This window comes from Poecilia reticulata, chromosome 19, assembly GCF_904066995.2.
Source record: "Poecilia reticulata chromosome 19, P_reticulata-male-v2, whole genome shotgun sequence".
In the NCBI taxonomy this organism is placed as follows: domain Eukaryota; kingdom Metazoa; phylum Chordata; class Actinopteri; order Cyprinodontiformes; family Poeciliidae; genus Poecilia; species Poecilia reticulata.
The window spans coordinates 17,143,457-17,162,653 of record NC_088848.1 but is presented as its reverse complement, the minus strand read 5'-3'; the positions used below and the strand labels follow the sequence as shown (position 1 = coordinate 17,162,653).

The following is a 19,197-nucleotide window of genomic DNA, read 5'->3' as shown; positions in this document are numbered from 1 at the left end:
CTGAACATGTGTGTGATGCTGCTCCCGCTGAACCCGGCAAGGAGACGCACAGCTGCTGCTCGTAATACAGCAGAGCCAGAGCTATGAATGTTTGATGAGGAGGAAATCTGCCACCGACCGCATCACTGAAACACATCAGGAGTGTTTAACACATCGGTTAAAAACATGCACCGCTTGTTACGGGCTGAAGAGAGAAGTAATAGCTTTAGAAACACCAAGCCATCCGGCAGAATCATAGTTTAAAAAAAAAAAAAAAAAAGTTTGAGTAAAACTCCTGATTGTTGTTTTGATTTGTACGGAATTTGAAAACGCCAAAAAATCTAAAAATACATATGTTTGTTCCATCTGGTGACTGATTTTACCTTGCTGTGTGACAGGTTTCTTTTCTGAAGAACGCTCCATCTCCCCTTCATTCCTGCTGAAAGCCTCAGGTCTATTGTTATATTGCTTGTATTCACTATGTGTAACCATGGTAGGCAAACTCCTGAGACTAAAAAACAAAAAACGTCTCTTAATCTCACTGGAAAACCTGCAGAGTTGCTTTATTAAAGTTCAGCGGAGATTAAGAGCCTGCACAAAGAGCAGAGATGTAATGTTGGTTCAGTCTGTCTGAGTTTATCTCGGCTCAGCGTAATTTGGCAGCAGAAAATATCCGAGATCCCAAAGCTAACTCTATCAAAGATCTCTTGAGTCATCCTTAATAACTAAACCCAAGTCTTCCATGTCCAAATCTTTTAGAACAGAACGATAGAGATACAGCACCATCTGGTGGTCAGAAGTTAGGCAGCGATCCCAAAGTATTTTAATCAGGGAGCAGGTCAGAGCGAGTGACCACTGGAGGAAGGAAGACTGAAAAAACAGAAACTAATGTTCTTTGCATAATAAATGAAAGGTAAGGTACATTAGGGAATACAGGATCAATAGATTTTACTGTATTGCTTGCAAAATCTAAGGCCCTTTAGTGTTTACAGCCAGAAGTTGAAGATCTTAGCTTTAAAAAAAACAAACTTGGCAACACTGGCTCTGTTTAAGGGACTGCTCTGCAGCCTTTAGAACTGTTTCTACAAAAAAAAAGATGCTTTATAATTTGTGTCTGGCAATGAACTTTGCCAGGATTAGAGGGTGAGTTGTGTCTCTTCTGGAAACACTAAAGAGCTCCTGGTACTTTCTGCTTCTAGCTGTAGCCTCTGTGCTCTCCAATGTAAAGTCTAACTTGAGTTTGGTCTCTCAGTCAGGCTTCACTCATCAGTTTGGCGATTCTGTTCAGTCGTGACAGGAGTTGTTGACATTATGCTTTTGCTGATGGTGAAAACTGAAATGTTGAGGAATTCCGCAAGGTGTTTCTCTGAAATTTCAATGGTACCATAGACTTGGAGTGCTATAAAAAAAAAAAAAAAAAAAGGAGATCCCCAACTGCATAATCAATATGGTGCTACCATTGGCTGTTTTACTGCTAGTGTTGCTGGTGCATTGAAACTTGGACACTGTTGGGTGTGCTTCTGGAAGGGCTTTCCCAGAGCTCTGACCTTTAACTCTGCTGAAAATGTATCATTAACAAGAACTATAAAAACAAAACAGTGAAAGCCCTTAAATGGCATGACATTTTCTGCAGACAATGAGTCTGCAGGAAATGTCTGGGTGTTAATTGGCCAATTTACACCCAGTCCATCTGAAGTCGGAGAAACACCTGGAAGACGTTCAGCTGAAACGAGGACAGCTGCTCTAATCTGCTCCCCAGGAAGCTCGTTATCATTCTCCAATAGGGTGGAGCTAAAGAACGGAGCGACTCCCACAGGAAGTGAAGCGCCGCTCAGAGTAAACAGCCACAGCGACCCCAGCACCAAAGCCTCAACCGTCTTCTGCATCGTATCAACACCTCGCCTCTGCCTCTCTCTTTCAACAAACGAGACTCCCAGACCTTCTGATGGAGTATGGATATATAAGACAATTATTAACAATGGGTAGGTGGGCCAGACTCAAAACTGACCTGTTGTCACCCTGTGTCCAATGAAAATGTTTTTTTTGTCAAAACTATTTTCATCCTAGTGACAAGAGCTGGATGTCAAGATGAAACACGAATGATTCTGTGTTTCACAGGGAAGAGTTTTTTTTTAAAAAGTTTGTTTGGATGTCTTGATTTTAACATTAATATTTTGTAAAACTGGTTTATTCATCCTTCCGATTCTATTTATTTGACTAACTAAACTCAGTCTCTGCAATGGCTGAAATGTATGAAGTCCTTTCATACAGATCTTTGAATTTGAAACAAAATCTGCTAAACTTTGAAGACCTTTTAACTTTTCTCGCATAAAAAATGTGATTAAAAGCAAAGATAGGTGAAGTTTGTGAGTAAAGGACAAAGTTTAAATGGTCAAGTAAAAGGAAAATGAAGTGCTGCTAGTCCAGATCCTTTCTGTTGACATTTGCCAATGCTCTGACTCTCTACAACATGATGAGTTTGTTCTGACCTTCAGAGTTCCAGTGGAGTCCTCCGGGGCTGGCGGCAAGCCGCCGTCGCTTCCTGACGCTGACGCCGCTGCAGGAGGTGGAGTCTCCCGTTGCTGACCGCGAGCCGGACTCTGAAGCGGCAACAGGCGTAGAGGAAAGGATGGGCAGGAGAGGCGTAGACAGGAACGTCGCCTCCTTTCCCAAGGCAGGTGTGAGAAAAGTCGATTCTCTGTCCAAAGCCCTGCAAAGAAGAGAAAAATACTCACCCTTTAGAGGCTAGAACTAGCTAAACTAACCTAACTAGGAGTTAACATTGTGGTATAACTTCTAAAATGCTAATTGACTGCTCTTGATGTCTACTTTGAGTCTTTTGGGAAAACCAGTTCCACGCAGCCAGGCTTTCTGAAGCTATGGGTATCATGGAAAGGGGATGCTCTTGGCAAAGCTAACGTCCAATTCTGGGATGGCAGAATTACTGCAAGAAGTCCAACGGGGGATTTTAGCGCAAGACCATATCTTTTACCACTGATGTCCAGTGGAGAAGCACATTCCAAACTCATACCAGATGCATATTTGAGAAAGGAGATGATAACCTAACCTGAGCCCTGTGAAGAACTCTCAAGCGTTTAAAATGATTGTAGGAAGAACATGTCAGCAGTTGCGTTTAAGGTATTCAAAGACGGTACAGAAACGTTAAAACTGTGCAAGGATCAACCCGTAATCCTTGTGAGTCACTTTAACTTTTTATCAAACTTTTTCAGGACCACAAATCCCCGTTTTAAACAAGATTTTCAGCTTTCACCTGTCCTCCGAAACGACGTAGCTGCGGCTCCTCCATGATCCCCTCACCCGCTGCCTCCTTTTATTTTTCCTCCCGAGTAAAAAATCCAGCAGCTCAGTCCAACTCGGCATCTCTGACCAAGTCCATCAGCGATGCGTACGTATACGTCCTCCACTAGAGCAGTCGCAACCAGCTGGGGACCGCTGAGTGTTGTCCGAGACACGAATCAAACTTTTGCGATTGAGGAAAGGTTTTGTATGGATCCCTAATGAAGCAGAACTAACAGAGGACTGAGGAAACACTGCTGCTCTCAGCAGGTAACACCAGTGCCAAGCAGTGGTGTTACCTTACCTCACTGCCTGTGTGCTTGCGTGTGGGTGTGTTAATCAAGGAAATCGAGAATCAAGTGCTTCAGATATCAGAGTTTATGTGCCGAGGCTCTAATGAACGGAAAGTTGAAGGCCAATGCAGCACGATAAAAACGTATTGGCATCTCTTCGGATTTATTTAGTTTCTACAGTCTTGTCACTATTAACCCTTTCATGCATGAATTATGATCCTTTGTGTCAGGATTTTTTTCCCAATTTTTTAAAAATTTTCTTAAGGCATAAAAAAGGTAGGAAAAAAGTTTTGTAAAAAAAAAAAAAAAAAAAAAAAAATATATATATATATATATATAAAATATATTTTTTTATATATATATATATAAATATATATATATATATATATATATAAATATATATATATATATATATATATTTTTTTTTTTGCAGCAAAACACATGTGGCCCGCGGGCCTCGAGTTTGAGACATGTACCCTAAATGATCCAAAACGAACATAAGGAGATATTGTTTTTTGGCAGAAAGATATTGTAACTGAAAAGCTTTGCAGCTGTAAAGTGCAAGTTAGGGAGAACTGATTTACTTTCAGAAGGAAATAACCTGAATAAAAGCAAAGAAATAAAAACAAAACCTGCTTAATTGATGATGATTTATTGGGAGAAAAGCCTGCGCAAACCAGCATGGCCTCAAGTGAAAAATAATCTGACCTCTAATCTTAAATATGCCACTCATGCTTGAAAGCATTCAGCTCCACTGCAGCTTGAATGAAAACAATCAGAGTGAGTAACTTCCAACAAAATAACACAAAATAATAATCTCCCCGCCTGCGGACCATCTAAAGCACATTCCAGACTCGTGTGTCAGATCTGACTGCAGAACTCCTCCAGCTCAACTTCAGCATGTGGCTAATGACCAAACGTCCTCATATTCCATTTCCTCTACATCTATAAACACCGGTGTTTTCCCCTCGGGCACCCTGCCGCCGCGCAGCTTATCTCTGCCGCTTGCGACGGCCATCACCATGGAGCCAGACAGGTTCTTTATGAGCGCGGAGCGCTGAGGAACAATGTTCCCGCTGGCTGGCAGGAGGAGGGAGGAGCGCCGTCTGCAGCCCGGCTTTGTTCTGGCGCGACTGCAACGCCGTTATCAGAACCCGTTATCTCTGCTGGGGATTGGGCCGAGGTTCTGCCAGAGGAACCTTCCTCTCAGCTCACGGTTCCAGCTATATTTTATATGATGAGACGTGAAACTAGAAAACAGTCTTTTTTGTTTTTAATCGTTTCTAACATTTTCCAGCGAGGAACGAGGAAGAGGAGGGGGGACATTGGACTGACCAATGTAATTGAGGGGAATTATGTAACCGAGAGCAGATTAGTATTTTAGATTATGAACAAAAGTAAACTTTCCTATTATTAAAATGAGATGGAAGAACAGGAGCGCAATCCCAAGAAAAAAAAGTTCTGCTGGGAGCTAAAGATTCCCAAAGCTGCTCGTTTCATTATGTGTTTATTTACTGGGAAACTGTTTCGACTCGGAGAGTTGCTCCCAAGCGAGTTCCCTCTTTATGCAGAACTTATTAGTCATCCGTCTGGTTTTCAGCAGGTTTCGGTTTAATTCCCTGACATCAGTCTCCTGCAGAGCTGCATAATTGTTCGATTTGAGGATTTATTCTGGTCAGGAATGAGTCACTGCGCCGAGAAACGGCAGATCCGCAGGAAAACGAATGTTCAGAAAGTGAAGATACCTCACTCCCCAGGCCATGTTAAAGCCAACAACAGGCCAGAAGAAAACGACATAAAGTCCTTTCATAGCGAGACCATTCAGACATGAATATGAAAAGCAGTTTTCAAACGTTGATTTCATTTATTAGGGGGAAGAAACCAAGTCAGTCCAACCTCGCCCTGTGTGAAAAAGTAACAGCCTTCCACGTTAAATCTCTCATTAACTGTGATTGACCACATTTTTAGGGTTGTTTTCACAAGCCGCACCAAACTCCGACCACTGCCAAGCCAGCAGAATCGAGGAACGTCATTAGCAGAGCCTTCCTGACAACATGAGGTAGGCTGAAAGAGCAACACACCTCGCCCCGACCTAAAGAAATTCAAGAACAGAAGAGAAATCAAGACTCTTTAGGCCATTTTCGCATGCGCATCACAAATTCTGCATGAGCAGGATTAAGTGATTTAAATACTCATACAGTCGTGAAGTGCCCAAAGAATACTGCAGTGCATTGACGACTCATGCACAATGTTGGCAAAGAAGCCAGAATAAATTCTAAAAACAACTACAGGCCCAGCACGCCCAGGTTAAGTTTGATGTCTTTGGTTCAACAATCAGACATCAACGAAATGGCATCCATAAGTTCTAAGGCTAAAACTGCAAAACGGCGTCTCAAATTTGTCGTAGCTGGTCCTCGCGATCCCTTTTGGAAAATATTCTCTGGACTCATGAGACACAAAACTGATCTTTCTGAAAGGTGTGTGTCTTGCTACATGTAGAGTAAAACAAACAGCATTTCAGTTTGATCCGGTGGTGGCAGTGTTGCCACATGGCTGGTTGGCCTAATTCTCTCTGGTCTCGATGCAAACACCAGGAGTCATGTCGATATCGAAATGAAAGTCATCAAGAAAGAAATGTGTAATAATCACAACACATCTCATCATTTTATTATTTAATAATAATAATAATAATAATAATAATATTGCAATCGTAATTGTTTTCCTTATATCCTGCAGCCCAAACCTGAGCCGATATTCTCATTTCTGGAGAAACTGCATTTCTCTGAAATGCCTTTATTTCTTTGAAATACTCAAATAATTAAACTCTTCAATGATATTCTACATAATTAAGATACACACATACCCTATAGATTCCATTTCGTTCCACAGAAACAGCTGAGATTAGTTTATTTTTTATAAAAATAAAAAACAACCGGCTTGTATTTTTGTAAAATACAGAATAATGTTTTCATTTGAGAAGATGTGCATAAAAAAAATCACCTAGATAAAATTTTGCCATGTGACTCCAAAATATTTAGATTTTTCTCAAATTTTTCTAAATCTATATATTCTATCATATATGTAAGTTTATTCCAATAAAACATTTTAGATTTAATCTTTTTTTTTGTCATTTGGGAAGATGTCTGATATACAGGAAACCAATTGAGAACATATCAATGTAGAAACTAAATAAAATATATGTTAAAATGTATAAAATACATTAATATAAAAAAAAATGTAATATATTTTTTTTCAATCTGAAACATAAAGCCAGAATTTCAATCACTTACAGGTTTCTGACTCATTTATAGTTGAGGTTCTAAATCAAATCCACTCATTTTGACCTTTAAAAGTGATGATTTACCTGAGCAGGGTTTCTCCCGGCTCGCTGCAGATGGAGCGCCGGGAGATGGAGGCTGCCGACGACGAGGAGGACATAGTCGGCGAGTTGGAGGAGTGGTTGGATGCGTGCGAGGACGAGAGGGTGGAGCAGGAAGAGGAGGTCTGGGTGCCGTCCAGGGGCCTGGACAGCAGCAGAGAGGACGGCATGCACAGCCATGTCTCCAGGTCCGAGTACTTGGAATAACTCAGCATCTCCAGGACACTGTGGGAGGACAGAGGTGGACCATCACGGGGTCTTGTTTTAACTCCTGACTTCCAACCCATTCGCAGCTCTTACCTCTCCTCTCCCACTCCTGGGATTTCATCCCTCTCGTCCGCAGCCTGGAAGATGCAGGAGGTCCTGGATTCTCGGGACGACAACAGAACACAGGAGTTCTCAGAATCCACAGACATCTTCAGCCATTTCTATGGAAAAAAAAAAGGATTTAAATGACCGGCTTGATTCCCACAAATCTAAAAGAAAAAGTGAGTAGCAATAGAATTCCCACACCGACCGTTTCCATATATTTAATGGGGTTAGGCAAATATGTTGAGGTTTGTATTAGTATTAGTCAAATTTACAGATTGATTAAGGCTGTTTTCTGCAGAATGTTGGCCACTAAAATATATATTATTGTTTTAATGCATCATTCAATGCTTCTTCACACTTAAAGCACCAGTCATTACGTATTTGAGAAACGACTGGAAACATTTCGATGCTCAAAAACACGGGACGACTTATATGACTTCAAACTTTCTACTGTCTTTTTCTCTGCCGAAAAGCTGCGTTGCTTTCTTGAAAGATGCAAAAGGATTCACACCTTCTTTAACATCTTATTGTTTTTTTCTCATTGGGTCACATAACATTTGACCGAAAGTCTTGGGAACCATGCAGATGTTTTTGGTAAACGTGAAACGTCTTTGTGTTTTGGTGATATGGAAAGCCTACTTCATGTTGTCAGACAGGTCCTATTCAGGAGGTTTATGAAAATGAAGATCAAATCAAAGTTTATTTGGATAGCACATTTCAAGGTGATTTACATAACACAAACAGAAAGTCCCAAAGTTATAGGGAAATGCTTGCTGCTATAGATCTGGGTGAGGCTTAGTGAACTCAACTTTTGCGGGAAATCACAAGTAATTAATGACTCAACGCGCATTATAGCATTTAAAACTGCCTTTTGTGCTTACCTGGGTTATGTATGTTTAGCTTAAAACACTCATTTGACTCTTACCTTAAATGTTTTATATAATCAAACACAAAACCAACAGATATCTGTGAGAGGGAAAATACATTCTAATACTTGTGAATTAAATGGCTTCCACAAACCTGAGCTACACAGTGACTCACCATCCTTATAAAAAAAACAGCCATCAACTAGCAATAGCAGCATTATAAGGGACTGCTTAGAATGATTACCACAAGCTCATAAAATAAAACCCTTGACGTTAAACAGTTCAAATTAGTCTCATCTCTAGTTTTAAGAGTGGGTGTTCACTCGTCTTCATCAGCCAGGAAAACTATATTTTGACTCTGTGCTATGATACCCTTTTATTCCCAGTTTGCTGGTGACGAGGACAACCTCTGGATGTATGCAAGATAACAGATGGTTGTGTAGGGTAACGGTAAGCTGCATGACAATAATCGACTGAAGACACACCGAAGACGGAGTGCTTGAACACAGCGTCCTGCAGGTAGAAGGCCTAGACTTTAGACTTTATTGTTCACAAAGGGGAAATCACTCCCATCCATCACCAAGACAACACCAACCAACAACCAGGTAGACAATAATATACAACAAGAGACAAAACACGTGTGGCAATGGAGGCCATGCAGTGGCTGTCCTGGAACTTGAATGCATCTCTGAATAATAATTTAAAAAAAAAATGTACATAGTTATTGAAGTTATTTAATCTATCCCTTGACGATTGCAGCACGTGGTCACCATGGAGACTGTGGAGACTACAGATGCATGCAGGTTGCTGACCATTTCCTTTGCACTCCTAACATAAGGCAGCACTAACATATGCTGACAGGGACAATTGGGTTACCCCTATAGTTGTCATGTCTATAAATCACTACATAGGATATGGGTCAAAGTACAATTCTGTGACATCTTGGCCTGTCATTCCAGAGACAGGAATGTATCTTTGCGAGTCTGTTGGTTCAGATATTTGCTAAAATTCTTCTATCAAACTCGGCCCAGTGCTGCTGATGCTGCTTGATGCGCCTACCAGGCATACCGAGTCTGTCGACCTGCAGCTGGTAAATCCGCCTGACAACACCGTCACTCCACACTTGGGTCAAAACTACGTGCAAATTTCACCATTCCAATCTGCTCATTAGTAGACTTAAACAAACAGGTCACACAAGACCTTGAAGATTAGCTACAGACTGATAGCTAAAGCTCTTCACTACTTTATGGGCAGCTTGTTGGAAACTGAAAATAAGCTAGCAGGTTACTTATTGCTTCTTGTTAAAATGTGTTTATGCGTTACAATCAGGATTTACTAATAAACTTGTTTATGACGGTCTTTAAACATCTCTACTTACTGTCTCCATGGTGAGCATGCGGTATTGAGCTAAGTGGGAATAAGTCATTTGAAAGGGTGGTGACAGTAGTTGGAGTTTGTCCCACAATCAATTGATTGCTGCTCCAATTCCATCTTTGTCCTCCTCTGTTGTTGTGCCCTTGGGCAAGACACTTCACCCGCTTTGCCTGTTGGTGGCATGGCAGCCTCACCTCTGTCAAAGTGCCCCAGGGCAGCTGTGGCTACTATCCAGTAGCTTGCCACCATGAGTGTGAATGAATGGGTGAATGAGAGACTGTAGCGAGACGTGGTTTGTGGTCCTCTGGTCCAAAGCGCTATACAAGTGTAAGCCGTTTCCCATTTTATAAGAGAGAGCTGCTGAAACCTGGACAGAGACCTATGTGCATTTCTAGCCTTTTCAAGTTGTAAATACGCAGATGACCATCAACACGTGGCTCATTCCACTGTGAATTAATCGGCGCCTCGACAAACCAATCAGAGGCAGAATCTTAGTGTTTCTGACAGCAAACATGAAACTAAGACAGAGTTTAACCCACAAGCATGCAGCTGCCACTGTCAACCGAGCTCCAGCTCCACAGCTGCGTCAAGGCACCAAAACCAAACTTTACCATTTATCCCCTCCTATCTCTGCAGAAATAAGGTCTTCTCCTCTGCCTCGTCCTTCTTCCTTCCCTTGTCCTCCACAGAGCAGGAACATCTGCTCAGGCCGGGATCCGGCCTGGAAACATGTCTTTGTCCCGGCCCGTTTAAAACATCCCAAAAATACAGACGGCCCGGGTTGGAGAAGAGCAGAGGGAGCTCACGTTTCACTGTGGTTAACTGAGCGCAGCGAGTCCCACATCTGGAGGGTGTGAGTCCCGCTGCCGATCTGCCTCCCACCCAGCTCCCATTGGACGGCCAGACGTGAGGAAGGAGGGCCTGAGGTTTCCTTCTGTTCCCCTGTTCCAGGGAGGAGGGAGGAGAGAGGGAAGAAAGGATCAAAAGACAAAAAAAGGGGGGACAAAAATAGAGGAAAGGGAGGATAAATCGACAGGAAGAGATGTAGCGTGATTTTGTAAGTTTGATCTCAGATGTAAATCCTTTTAGACATGGTTAAAAAAAAACACACACACACCAGTTATACGTTAAAACTTTTGAATCAACTGAAGTTTGAAGATTCTTCATACCAGAATGGAAAAGGAAGGTTGAAAACAAACAGGAAGGAGGAATAAAAGCCGGAACTGTCAGATTAGACAAACAGAACATCTAGGATGTAATGGAGAAGGGAAAAAGAGAAGAAAGAATGATAGTGATAATAACAGAAAGCAAGAGAACGATGTTCATAAAAAGAAAAAAGAAAATTGGTTCTTTGAAGAGTAAAAGCACAAGAAAAGGGAAGAATGATGAGGGATTTGCCAGAATGATGTGTTCTCTGCTGATGATCAGATCTGGAGGATAAGTGCAAACAGGAAGGAGGCAGTTTATGAGCTCAGATTATCTGCAGTCTGCACCAGCAACATAAATTATATGAATATTTTTTAAAAAACACTTTTTTTCTTTAATGTCAACAATTAAACTTTTCTGCAGCAAAAGACACATGGGTTTATTCAAAATCAATTACTCTTCTGCTCCAAAAGGAAAGCCACCGAGGCTCTGATCAGTCAGAACAGTTAACCGTGTTTATAGTCGGCTAATGACATGGCCTCGTTCAGATTCAGATGATGAAAGAAGTTGTTCGAGCTGCGAGATTTAGACCACTTTATTTTCCCCTTTTAGTCCAGGATGTCGAGCGGACACAATTACTTCCCATATGCCGTTCTTTAAAGGACAGACAAACAGGAACAAGGCCAGGAATAGTTCTGGGGATGAAACATTTTATGAACTCATCTCGAAAAAGAACCAATCAGAACTAAGAATAGAAAGTGAAGTTCCAAAAAAGTACATTTGAGAAAGAATTTTGACTAACCTCGCTTCCCAGTGACCGGTGAGAAGTGCAAGAGAAACGAGACTTTAGGTTATAAAGTGACTATTTATTTACGTTTAAGTGAGAGGGACAAAGTGAAATTCAATTTCCTGAGTTTTTGAGAAACTACAAAAGTTGCTCAAATAAAGAGAACAGCATTTAAGGACAAATTATCTCATTTAGAAGTGCGGAATGGCTGATTTCATATTGAGCTGTGCTTGATATGAAACATCAACCCGTGGTTACTTTTCACGTTGTCATTTGTTTTGTATCAAGAGAGCTTCATGGGAAAGAAATATTCAACCATTTATCAAGTGCCTTCAACTAGACTGTTAACTGCGGTAAGGAAAATTTCAAAAGGAGACAAAAAGTAAAAATCAAGTCGGAGTTCATCTAACAATTTGGTTTGCCAAGACGTCTAACGAATGCAACGCTGTTCAATATTCCAGGAGCAATTTGTTGATGATCTATGAATCATGAGTACCAAGTCACTGGGAAAAGTAGCACAGAAGTGGCTCAGACATCAAAATAGCACTCTTGTTTGTTTCACTGGGAAAACTCTTCATCCTTACTGACGACTCTCTGAAGCTCTGCTAATAAAAACCTTGAAATTCACGAGCTCTATTACTGAATTCAATCAAACATTATTAATAAAGCCCTTTTCAAACAGTCGAGCATAACAAGTACAGATATTTGGCCTCTATGAGGCGTACAATAAAATTACCAACGTAATATAAAACCCATAAAAACAAATAGCTATTGATAAGAAACAGAGAAATGAGGGAATTATAGAGAATGGTGGGAACACAATTGATTAATTTGTATTAACAGTAAACATTACAGGAGGTTATCCTGTAAATTTAGACCGATGAATCAATCAAGAGCTAGTCCGTGTTGCATCTTTTGTAATTTCAGTAACTTAGCAACAGAATTCTCTCGACTGAAAATACTTAAATCCAAACAACGGTAAATGTGTGAACCTTAGTCAGTTGCTAATAAACAGCAGCTGAGAGGACACTGATGAAACATTTCCCATAATGGACTCCGTCATGGACTGGCACAACCTGGAGCACTTTTTTGAAAAGTATATCTTAACTGTAAGTACAAATGTTGTTGTCCTGTTCACCAGTTAGATGCCAACACACCTGTGCTGTGGACTTAACATTTAAAGTTACATTAAAGAGACGGTATCATGCACAAACGAGTAACTAAGTAACAAACTAAAGACATCCGAGTTTGTAATTTGACACTTTAAAATCTTTAAAAAGCTCCTGCTCTTTCTGACACTTGACCTTCAGCATGTCATCACAACAATGCAACAATATACCATTAACTAATAGTATAATTAACTAATTAATTAATGGTATAATGCCTTGGGTTTGGTCAAATCCTACAGGTTCCATTTGTGTTGTTTACTGAGTGTACCCTTAGTGAAGACATGTTGCTGGGCTTTTTTCCCCATTTAATTTCTGTGAAACCTTTCTGTTTACATGTCGAGTTACATAAATTGATGCCATCTGTTAAAAAAATGAAGGAATGACAATGCACTCCAAGGACCTTTGGTCTGAATTTGCATCATTGTACGCATGTTTGTCTTTGAATCCAAACTCGGAGAATCAGACGCAGCTGCAGCGCTGCTTGAAAACTCTTTGGGAAAACTCTTTCTGATTTCTTCCATAATTTTCTGGCTGCAGGACACAAAACAAGAGGAGATTAAAGATGTAATCAAAGAACTCATGATCTGCTTGGAACAGAACAACACAGGTACAAACTAACACGTCTGCTGTTTACCAGTGACTTGACATAAAACTACAGTTTGAGAACAACACCAACTCTATTCAGTTCAATCAATTTATTAATACCATCAGTCCCAAAAGGAAACTGCTTACGCATCGATTCTTTGAGAATATTTTCTATGGGAAAAGTGTGACTGCATATAGTAGTTCCTCTATTTACCAAAGTGTTCTTGAGTAAAATATGAGGTAATTTGACCAAAAACTGAAGCTTTATGCAAACTGGGTCATTAATACGATAATAATTCCCAAACAAAGGAGCAAATTTGCATCGTAATAGCTGAAAAAAATAGAGCCGTTTCAATGGTCCAGTTAAAGACCAGACCTCAACCATGATTAAAATGATGTGGTGGGTCCTTCAGAGAGCTTTTCAAACCCGATTGAACATAATCAACTTCAAAAATTCCTTCATAACGATGCGAGAGACTGATAAGACGAACATCAAACCACTGCTGAGAGTTATTTGTTAAAGTTGGCTCTACAAGTCGCTTATTCACTCAATTTAATTCTGTTTAACAATACATTATTATTTCCAATGGAAAATTAGATGTTGTAATGACTCACATGATCCGAGTTTCTTCAAAGAGTCAATAGAAATGGTTTTATTCTTGGACATTTAACTGTATGCAGATGGAGTATTTGAAGAAGTATTTGAAGACTCCCTGGTTCTCTGAAGCTTTGAGGCCAGATGGTCTGACCTCTGAAAACATTATATATATATTTTTTGTTTGTTTGTTTCAGCTGAACATAATAATATGACTTTGGATGTCTTGCCAAGCAACAGCACCTTTTCTATTCCCCCTTCAGTTCCAGAAAAACCCGTGGACCTCACATTTAAACCACAGATAAAGTAGAGTCCTCTCTTTTCAGTTTTCTGACATTCTCAATCGCAACATCCAGTTGTGAAAGCTGCGTTTCAATCTTTTTATGCAGTAACGTCTTGTCTACGGCAAAGCTCGGCTGTAAGTTGGACCTAGACTTTATAGTCAGAAACACGTGGAACTGTGAGTACAACCCAAAGGTGAATGAACTTCAAATACAACATTTCCAGAGTGCTCCTACTGCTGCCAATACATATAGAGTTACCTGTTTTTTGGGGGGGGCGGGGGGTTCTGTTTATTGCTGTATTTCAGACGTTTCCAGCAATCACCATAAGAATCCGTAAGCCAAGATCCACAGCAAGACTGTTTAGAAACGGGACACTTGTTTGTGCAGGAGCCACGAGGTCAGTGTGTACTCCAGATCCTGCAACTCTGTGTGCTGGTTTCACTAAAGTGACCTTCTCTTTGTCCGTCTGGGCAGCATTGACGAATCTCACAGAGCAGCCAGGAAGTTCGCCCGAATAGTGCAAAAGCTCAACTTCCCGGTCCGCCTTCTGAACTTTCAAATCAAGAACATTGTGAGCTGTGGCAGATTCTTCCCAGTTCACTTAGCAGATGTTCGACAGGCATATAGTAAAAAGTGCAGGTCAGGACAACGATTTACGAGCAGTAACGTACAGTGTTTGCGCCCGCAGGTGATGGGACTGTAAGTGACTTGTAATGTCCAATATGGCCAACAAAAAAATGAAATGTCGGCATCGCTGTTGAATCTTTGAGATCTTGTTGTCAAGCAGTACTCAGATGCATTGGAAACATTTTCTTGAGAACATGTTTTTGAAATTCATATTTGTTCATAAAATTCTCCTAATTCCGACATATCAAAGGTGATAAAGACATGCGGGTAACAGATGGTCCCATCCCACATTGAATAACGTTCAGCCATGACTCCTGGTTTTGACTACCATGTTGCACCTGTAGACTTAGATGAAAGAATACACATTCATTTCCCAACAAATAAAGACAGATTTCTCAACAAATGTCCTGCAATGACCATGTGAAATGTTTAAAAATGTAATTCTCAAATTCTTTGCAAAGTAGCACAATGACAACTGTTTTCACCATTACCTGAACCACGACTCTTTAACACTTAAATCAATCAAATCACCATATTTTAAGGAAGGTTTATTCATTTTTTTTGTTTCCAGTAAGTGATCAGTGTTTGGTGACTGCACTAGTTGTGCTCGACAACGCAGTAACTTTGTCTCGTTTTGTGTCATGATCGCTCTTCACAGCTACCATCCGGAGTTGTTCCCAAGTCTCTTTTTCCGGGGGCTTCCTGGAGTCACTGCCACTGTCTCTCCAAATGGGACCATAATCCTAAATGGTAAGTTTCATCCAACTGTGTATCAATCACATTCCAGTTACTTCTGCAAACACATTGCGAAGCACTGTGAGAAATGTGGATCACCGATTCCATCAAGAGTGAAGCATGAACCCTGCAGCATAGCTCTTCGTTCCTCAAAGTCTATTCGAATTCTGCGAAGTTCTGAAATAATGTTTGTGGGTATTATTGAGATTCTCGTTAACATACGTCTAACCTTTGACTGGAAGTTCTGAAAATGAGCAATTTTATAGGTTTAATTGGTTCTTTCATTGGCCTATAGGGGTCATTAATATTGTGCTTCAGCTCATAAAGTCCCATCATCATACAAAAGGGAGGAGGAAAACAGCCTATTGTTTGGATTGAAGATAGGCTGTATAGTTTAGGTTGTGGTTAGGGTTTGTTTGGTCCAGCAGATGTAGTCTGAAATTTTGTATGGTTAAAGTGATGCCAAGGGTCATTTTGTGCAACTGGAGCAACTGATTTGACTTTTCAGAACGGGTTTGGAAGATTATTGAGAGAGTGAAAGAAAAATAAGCCTGAGGTTTGGAAGATTCCAGGAATTGTTGCATTTTTGTTGTTGTCATTTCCAAATGCAGATTAAGTCTTCACCATGCTTACTTGAAGCAGAATATCGGGTTCTGTTGAAGTTGATGTTCTTATTGGTCTGCTTGGTTTAGCAGAAACAAGTTTCAAGTTTTCTTTAACCCTATCAGAGTGTTTTGATAGCATTTCATAGAATAGTGTTGGTTTTACAAGTGATGTGTCTATGAGAAAAAAACATTTTATGTGATATTTCTGAGCCTTTTAGGACGCTTTATCGCATCGTATTAGAAGTTCTACTATTCCAGTGGATGAACGGCTAAATCTGGAGGTTTTACTGTATTTTTCTTCTGATTCTGGTGGTTTCACAACGACCTCTCAGGTCCTGTAATTATTTCTTGTGGAAACTCCACGAAAACCTAAAATAGGCCCAGAAATCCTTTGAAAATGGGCCGTGGACATTTTAAACGTTCTTTGCTTATTCTCTCACTCTTGCGCGCCACTTCTTTTTCTAGTTCTTTTCTGGGTTCCTTGGTTGTTGCTCTCAATTTCATGGCACCCTCGAGCCTCATGAGAGACACATTTCGGAAAATCTCTTTTTTTGATGTATTAAAAGTTATTGGTTGGTCTAGATCACCAGCGTTGCTTATTTTCAGGGGATTACCAGAGAGCCTTACAAGGTTCCGCTTTAATTTCCAGGACCTCGAACTACTGAAGAGCTCCATAAAGCATCAGAAGCCATCTCCATGATCCTGAGCCCCTTCAGGAAGCAGTGAAAACTAGAGCTGCTCTACTTTAAGCTGCCTGGGAAATATAAACAATTTTGAATAAAACAATACGTCTCATTAAATTGTTAAGAGAGAAAGTTTGGGCTGTATTTGTCAGACTGGTTATTGCTGTTCCTCAAAGCACCACTAGATGTCATCGTGGTTCAGTGTAAACATAGGTTCTGTTTCAGTTCTGGTGGAAGCAGATGTAGATCCGCCACAGTTTGATGGGGTTTCAAAGTACTTTAAATAACAATAATGAGAATAGTGGACAAAGACTCAAATACAGAGAGTTTTAGCTCAAGAAGCGACTTTCCGTTTAGTTAGTCCCAAGTGTTACAGCAAACAGAAGCCGTTAGGATTTGGAGAAATCAACACTGAAATATTTTTATTTTATTCAAACTTTTTAGTCCGTCTACTGACAGACTGTTCAGTGTAGAAACTGGGAGAGTTTTACCAGAACAAAGAGACAAAGATTGGAAATGTGATTTAAAAAAAAAGAAAAAAGAAACACAAAACATGTTGGATGTCAGCAGAGCAAAAAAAGCATGTGGGTCAAGGCAGAAGGTATGTATATTGCTGATTTTACTGCGTAACACTGAAACCATTACCAAAAAAATATACATAACAAATACAAAAATGTGAAAAGAACAAAAAGAGACGGGAGAAGAAAATTCATGAAAAATTTTGGGGGAAAAATATCAGTCAATATAGAGTCTTAGATGATAAAAATGTGATCGCAACAGAAAAATGGTAAATTGAATTTTTTTCTTTCATTTGAAAGCTTAGCATTAGGAGAAGAGTCCAGGTGAAAGCTGAGCAGATGCAGGCCCTGCTGACCGCTGGGCTGGAGCATCCTCCTTGCTCCTCTCAGGGGATGACCTCCTGACCTCTCCGTCCCCCCTGCACGTTTTTACCTCATGTCGACGGTTTCCAGTTCCACCTCGTTTTTTCAGCCCACATGTGTTTGTTTCCTGCTCAGTCTCCGCTCTTCTCCGTCAACCTTGTTGGAGATTTAAACCCTTTCATTAAATTATGTGTGGCCTGCATCCCTCCTCGTCCTTCCTCTGGTTTATTTGATCTGGTTTTCACATCCTGTCACTCCTGCTCCACTTGGCTTCAGCTGCTTTTCTCTCTTAACATCCTGGCTTTCCTCTGAGCCTAATATATTACCAAACGGTCACACCCTGCGTCTTCTCGTTGCTCACAGCGAAAATCAACTAAATGTCGTGGATTTTGGGCAGTTCTTTCTATTTAGCTTTTGTGTGTTCCACATAAGACTGCTGGCAAGGGCTTCTGTCAGTGTTTTTGGAAAGTATTTGTGATATGTAAAGCGCTGCAAGTGAAATTAAACCAGAAAATGTGGACTGAAGAAGCTCCATTTATGAAGAGAAGCCCGGTGACCTGATATTCTTGGTGTTGGTCAGGATGTCAGCAGCAGAATTTAGGACGAGTTGCAACCGCCTGAATTACTTTTCTACTTACTAAAAAACAAGCAAAAATCATCCAGCGATTTTTCTGTGCCCTCTCCCCTGAGTTCTGAAAAGTTTTAGAAGATTGCCGAAAGTTTATTTAGAGATAGATTTTAAAACTTTAACTGAGTCCGGAACTGAACGTGGGCTTGTGGTCTGCTCTCACATTTTTCTGATGGGTCTTCATCTCTAAACTTCTTCACCGATTTGTTACAACAACCAAAGACTTCTGTCCGTGTTGCACTAAAACCGGGCAAATTCTGATTCATCCATTCAAACAATAAAAACAGATGATGAACCTTCAGAAAGTAAGAAACGGAAACACCAGGATATTTGGTGCAAAATGAACGTTGAATAATAATAATAAGAAAAGCTACTTTTGTAACAGTTTCAGGAAACACAAAGAAATATATCATGTCCTATTCGCCCACTTTGTTCAGAAATAGATCTTATTTTGGGTTAGAAAAGCCTTTTTTTTCTTTTTTTTTGCAGTCCTGTGCATATTTAGTAAGCTCCTCTTCCTTCCGGATAGTTTTCCTGCTGGTTGGAAGTGTCTGGAAGAGGTCACATGTTTGGAAAAGGTAACTGTAGGTTAAAATAATGGAATGATTTAGTCTCAAACTAACATAAACATGTACAGTCGGATCTACTTTCAGCTGCACCAGGAACTTCCTTCCAGATTCTCCAAAGTCTGTGATTTTATCAGCTATCTGTGCTGTTCCTGGTTTCTACAGGGAGCCGTAAAATACCTCAGATTATAAGACTCCACTTCAGAGTCAGAATGTCTCTGATAACCCACAACTGAGAGAGTTTTTTTTTTTTTTCTACTGGTTTTCATCAGCTCAGCACTTTGTCGGGGGCCTTGTGTGTCCCCTGGCGGGACCGAACACTTTTACTGAAGTCTTTTTTTGGTAACTCCAGGATGTGAAGTGACAGAAATGCAAAGTCAACTTTTCCAGAGCTCTGAAGCTGGAG

General features: G+C 40.4%; 2 protein-coding genes and 1 long non-coding RNA gene across 9 annotated transcripts in view; 2 read left to right on the top strand and 1 right to left on the bottom strand.

Annotated features, from left to right (window-relative positions):
- The window catches only part of ankfn1a (ankyrin repeat and fibronectin type III domain containing 1a), an 81,360-nt gene extending 70,935 nt beyond the window's left edge, over nt 1-10,425 (bottom strand). For 2 of the 5 annotated variants that reach the window (XM_081600317.1, XM_081600316.1), the window contains exons 1-4: nt 10,112-10,425; nt 7,249-7,376; nt 6,934-7,173; nt 2,469-2,689 (exon numbers count right to left, since the gene is read on the bottom strand). In XM_081600317.1, the coding sequence (XP_081456443.1) occupies nt 2,469-2,689; nt 6,934-7,173; nt 7,249-7,376; nt 10,112-10,114 (592 nt within the window). In that variant the 5' untranslated portion in view covers nt 10,115-10,425. Of the gene's footprint in view, nt 1-2,468; nt 2,690-3,250; nt 3,390-6,933; nt 7,174-7,248; nt 7,377-10,111 lie in introns of those variants that run through there. The other 3 variants (XM_081600314.1, XM_081600315.1, XM_081600318.1) reach the window with 3 other exon arrangements.
- Nucleotides 1,286-7,413, top strand: LOC145549056 (uncharacterized). The gene is made up of 4 exons (XR_014084982.1): nt 1,286-1,961; nt 2,475-2,657; nt 6,964-7,189; nt 7,292-7,413. It is a non-coding gene; the product is annotated as an uncharacterized LOC145549056 (long non-coding RNA).
- A 1,966-nt stretch (nt 10,426-12,391) lies between the features above and the next one.
- Nucleotides 12,392-17,799, top strand: LOC103481886 (uncharacterized). 3 transcript variants are annotated; one of them, XM_017310757.2, is made up of 8 exons: nt 12,392-12,542; nt 13,140-13,209; nt 13,980-14,088; nt 14,172-14,259; nt 14,372-14,463; nt 14,541-14,637; nt 15,352-15,443; nt 17,535-17,799. In XM_017310757.2, the coding sequence occupies exons 1-8, from the start codon at nt 12,483-12,485 to the stop codon at nt 17,560-17,562; spliced, it is 636 nt and encodes a 211-aa protein (XP_017166246.1). In that variant the 5' UTR covers nt 12,392-12,482; the 3' UTR covers nt 17,563-17,799. The 3 variants fall into 3 exon arrangements, with proteins under 3 accessions (XP_017166246.1, XP_008435900.1, XP_008435898.1); XM_008437678.3 differs by having other exon boundaries at nt 12,394-12,542; nt 14,541-14,705; XM_008437676.3 differs by lacking the exon at nt 17,535-17,799 and adding an exon at nt 16,683-16,851 and having other exon boundaries at nt 12,394-12,542; nt 14,541-14,705.
- The last annotated feature ends 1,398 nt before the right edge of the window (nt 17,800-19,197 follow it).